This window comes from Nelumbo lutea, chromosome 1, assembly GCF_056320005.1.
Source record: "Nelumbo lutea isolate HS-2025 chromosome 1, American lotus-T2T, whole genome shotgun sequence".
Taxonomy (NCBI): domain Eukaryota; kingdom Viridiplantae; phylum Streptophyta; class Magnoliopsida; order Proteales; family Nelumbonaceae; genus Nelumbo; species Nelumbo lutea.
This window is the reverse complement of record NC_142684.1, coordinates 70,698,092-70,702,601: the sequence shown is the minus strand read 5'-3', so window position 1 is coordinate 70,702,601 and position 4,510 is coordinate 70,698,092. Positions and strand designations below refer to the sequence as shown.

The 4,510-nt window shown below is 39.0% G+C and overlaps 1 protein-coding gene across 1 annotated transcript; it reads right to left on the bottom strand.

The window, feature by feature from the left end:
- Positions 1-445: 445 nt before the first annotated feature.
- Positions 446-1,650, bottom strand: LOC148875206 (small ribosomal subunit protein bS21c-like). The gene is made up of 2 exons (XM_088964284.1): positions 959-1,650; positions 446-730 (listed from the first exon to the last, which is right to left on the bottom strand). Exons 1-2 carry the CDS (start codon positions 1,411-1,413, stop codon positions 613-615), a joined length of 573 nt encoding a protein of 190 aa, XP_088820410.1. The 5' UTR covers positions 1,414-1,650; the 3' UTR covers positions 446-612.
- Between the last annotated feature and the right edge of the window lie 2,860 nt (positions 1,651-4,510).

Below are 4,510 nucleotides of genomic sequence, written 5' to 3'. Positions count from 1 at the left end.
TTAAAAATGACTCCACTAGACCTGTTTAATTTTGGTTTGTAGTTTGTCTGTTCTCTATTCTAGGACAATATAATTTCTCTCTTTACCAAAAAAAAAAAAAAAAAAAGACATCTTTCAAGTATTTCGGATTGTAGTTTCTCTGTCCTCTGTTCTAAGACTATAATTTCTCTCTTTACCAAAAAAAAGACAACTTTCAAATGTAATTATTTAATTATCCATTCACAGTCATCTATCCGTGTTCGACACATAGCCCCTGTCATGTGTTTCTCTCAAGGCTCTAAATTCATTTTCAAAAGCTTCAAGTGAGTCAACCAGTTCATTTCTTCATGGTTTGAAGTTAAAGTTTTAGCTTGTTTCTGATAGGGGAATGGAAGAAGCCAGCAATGGTCTTCAAAGCAGATGAATGAAAAAAGAAGGTATCAATCTACAGGGTGCACCAAGTTAATTGTTCCTCTCAATGCCAGACAAGAAACCAACAATGATCTTTAACATGAATGTAAACAATAGTAATCTTCAGAAGTTTCTCTGCTATGCTAGTAGTCTCTCTTACCAAACTTACAAATTGAAAAGATAAAAATCCACAAAATTGCTCGGAGGAAAGCAAACATTTCTTCAGTAAGGTAGGTCCCCTTCAGGCATATCCCAGTTGTCGTCGTCTTCCCCACTCTTCTTGGACGCAGCAGCATCGCTACTACCAGATGAAAATGGGATCCTTGGCCCTCCCGATCGTCTGCAATGGATTAAAAGCTTTGTCAACTCAAGCAAAATTGGGTATTTTTAGTCCGAATTGAAGTCCAATGAATTAGGAAGAACCACTAAGCCAAGAATTATTTCAAGATTTCTGATCAACAAAAACGTATATTAATGTGAATTAATATTTGATCGGATCTCTGATTTCCTAAATTGGCCAGAAATGCCATGTAATAAACAAGAGACAGTTTAAGAAGATTATGTTTACCTTCTGCGGCCTCTACGGCCGGCTTCTCTAGCCTTCCGCTTCCTCTCCTCCTTCTTGTTCTCGAAAAATCTCCTCCTCTTACACTCCTGAATCACTCCAGCTTTCGATACTTCCCTCCGGAATCTCCTCAAGAGAGCTTCTTCCGGTTCGCCCTCGTCAACCATGACCTGCACATTATAAGCTGATCTGAAGAACATAACATTAGCATGATGCAGTGCAGGATTAATTATCGAGTCAATTGAGTTTCCATCTTCGACCCACGAAACGGGTTTCTCCGATGTCGCCGAAACTGGAAAAGAGGAGGAAGGACGGGTGGCAGAGGAAGAGAAGGAGAGTGACCGACGAGACGGAATCGAGAAATTTGGAGGACGAGAGGGGTAGATCGGAGAGGAATTGGGTTGGGTCTTCTTCAAGAAGCACAGTTGCAGAAAACCGCAAGTAGTCGCCATGACCATGGATTTCTTTCTCGTTTAGAGAGAGAGGGGGGAGGGCTTGAGCCTTATCCTATCCATTGTGTAACGTTTTTATGCGAGGGAAGGGAAGCTGGGAAGGAAGGAGCAAGCAGTAAGCACAAAGCCACGAGCAAGCGAGTTCGAAACTTGGAATCCTCTTCCGTTCTTCTTCTGCTTGCTGGTCCAAGGCCAAGCGGCCCAGGCCCATGCAATGTGGCTCCCCGATTTAACGGACATAAGGGCAGAGCCACTGTATGTGTATGGTGGTGGGTCCTCTTGATGCGATGTGTTGTCTCTCCTACAGTTCGCTTGACCTTGGCCCAATATCAGTGGGCCTGGGCTATCTTTGATTTGGGCCCTTCAATGTAGCTTTGGGTATCATGAGCTTGGAAGTCTTCAATCAGAGTAGTAATTCTTGAAGTACTCTGCAAAACTGGTCATTGATCCTTTGCTTTCAATGGAGCAGGTTAAGTTGGCCCATTGGGTAATGAAATGGCAAACAAAAAGTTATCTGATCATTGATCTCCGTTTCTTGGGTAAAATAAATTCTAATTCTCCTAGGAAAAGGTTTAAAATGGAAATCAACAATAGTAGTCAACACTGATCAAGAAATGGAAAAAAACAAAGCAGTTGACACCTAATTCAAGGATTGAAATTTCGCAACGTATTTGGCCGCATTGGTTCATAGATATTGTATCAGTGGCCCAGTCACTAATACACAACTTTTAAGTTGGGTTTTGGGAGTTGACCTGTTTCAGGAGGTAGACAGGCCTTATTAGTTATACTGATCCCCTGAAATGGTTTGAAAAAGAAAACTAAAAATAAAATAAAACCATATTGCTAGCAAAAGATCTCATCTAGAGCCCCTAGTAAACATCCTCTGTGAATTTATCCTCTCTATTATCCATTCCCTGAAGTCCCCATTCGGTCATTTGATAAAACTAGTAATTAAGCATGTGCAAGGAATTTTTTCTTCGTATAATTTATTTGAATTTTAGATACATTGAGATATAAACTGAAAATTAATAAAAGTAACAATATGATTAAAACTAAACTTAAATGCTTGCTGTAAATGTGCGTGTACATTGTACCTAGAAATTTTAGGGGAAATTTTATATTTTACCTTTATTTTTATGTCAGCCAAAATTAAAAAATAATAATAAAAATAAAGACATGTTCTTGAATTATATTTGGTTATGAGAAGAAAAACAAGTTGGTTTTAGTTAAAAAAAAAATTATTCATATTTTTAAGACAAAAATTGGAGTACAGATATTGTTTGATTTATGAAAGACGTTGAATTCTACGAGTGTATCATCCATGGTCCTTGATCTCATCTTCCAATAGACAAACCAATTTATTTCTCCATATAGCCCACTACTTAGTCAAACATGGATAGGCTAAGACTGAAAAGTTCAAGATTTGACCGATTGAATCACTTTGTTGGATCAGTAGTGTGATCAAGGGCATCATATTGTTTCCAAATGTTTTCGACAAAATTCTAAACTTTTTCATTTTTTGTGTTGTATCATTTTTTTTAAATATTTATTATTCAATTATGACACCGTGAGTTTCTTTGAAAAGTTGGACCATTAATACATCATTTAAATAAGAAAATAGCTTTACTTTTGGATTAGTTTTCAGTTATACGTTTCATCTACATTATATAAATAATTTCTAATTATCATACTTAGTTTTTGTTTGCCATAATTAATATACAATTTTTTATATATTCTTTTGATTATTTGTACATTTTTATTTTTAAAGATTTAGTATTTAGCTATCATAGCATCATTACTCAAACCATTAACCCACCATCCAAAAAGAAAAGGGTAAATTACAAAGACCCCCCTATACTTTGTTTTGCAAGAAAGACCCCCCTATACTATGACCATGAGACAAAGACCCCCCTTGTTTTCCCTTGCTTCTCTTCTTTTCCCCTCCCTCACCGTCCTCTCTTACCTTTCAATTCCAGCAAGAAAATAACACCCAAAAGAAGTATCTCCGGTGAAGAGGTAAAACAATAACTTTTGTGAGAAATCTCTATTGAAAGAGTGGAAGGAAACATGAGATCAGAGGATTGCAACAGCGGCAGATTCAAACCCATCACCGACACCTCCGCTTCCACCAGTGGCGAATTGCAGTGGCGTCCCTCTTTTGAAGGCTCCTCTTTCATCGCCGAAGAGTGAACAACCCAAGAAGAAAGAAAAGGCATACCTGCTTCCTCCAAAGGTACCGGCATTCATGGTTAACTGCTCAATGAGCCCAACCGATTTGGGCTCCACACTCAATGCCTTGGCATACTTCACCCCTAGACCCTCCCCGGATGGCACGAAGAATGCTCCATTCATCATTATGTCGCCCTCCGTCTCCAGTTCCAACTCGTCCACTCGCCCTCATCCGTATCAACCCGCTTTGTCACCTACTCTGACCCGACCCACACCACAAAGTGCACGTTAGCAAAAACACGACAACAGGGGCGCATGGTATCAATAAATCCCTAATACTGTAGTCTGTAGCACTAACGGCAGCTTGTGAGTATGGTTTCTATTTACTCTTGTACTTGCAGAAACAGAGGGTAGAAAGCAGCGGTGTCCCATTTTTGAAGACTCCTCTATCAATCCATGTCGACCTTCAATTCCTCAATGGCTTCTCCACTTCTACAATCGCCTCCGCCTTTAAACCCGTCACCGATTTCCATGATTCGTTTTCTTTTTCTATTTCAGCTCCTTCCCATAGTTGTTGCGACCTCTGTTACCGCCGACCTCTGTTACAGAAACAAAACGACGATAGGGCCGCCGAAGGGGTAGAAGGAGAGACCAGGAGAGAGAGTGTGAGGTTGGGGAAGATGAACAATATTTTTGTCGTTAGAATAGTTATTATAAGGGTAGTATAGGGATTAAAAAATATTGGGGTCTTTTGTCTCATGGTCACAGTAAAGGGAGGTCTTTGTCACAAAACAAAGTACAGGGGGGTCTTTGTCACAGACCCCATAGTATAGGGGGTCTTTGTAATTTATCCAAAAGAAAAATATTTTGATTGCTATGTTGACATTAAATTTTGTATTACATTTCAATCATTGATAAAATTATTTCTTATGTA

Excerpts from the sequence above, each read along its gene's own strand:
- LOC148875206 (XM_088964284.1), bottom strand. The coding sequence starts at position 1,413 with ATGGTCATGGCGACTACTTGCGGTTTTCTGCAACTGTGCTTCTTGAAG. Across the intron at positions 731-958 it reads GGCCGTAGAGGCCGCAGAAG|ACGATCGGGAGGGCCAAGGA; the intron begins GTAAACATAATC and ends AATCCATTGCAG.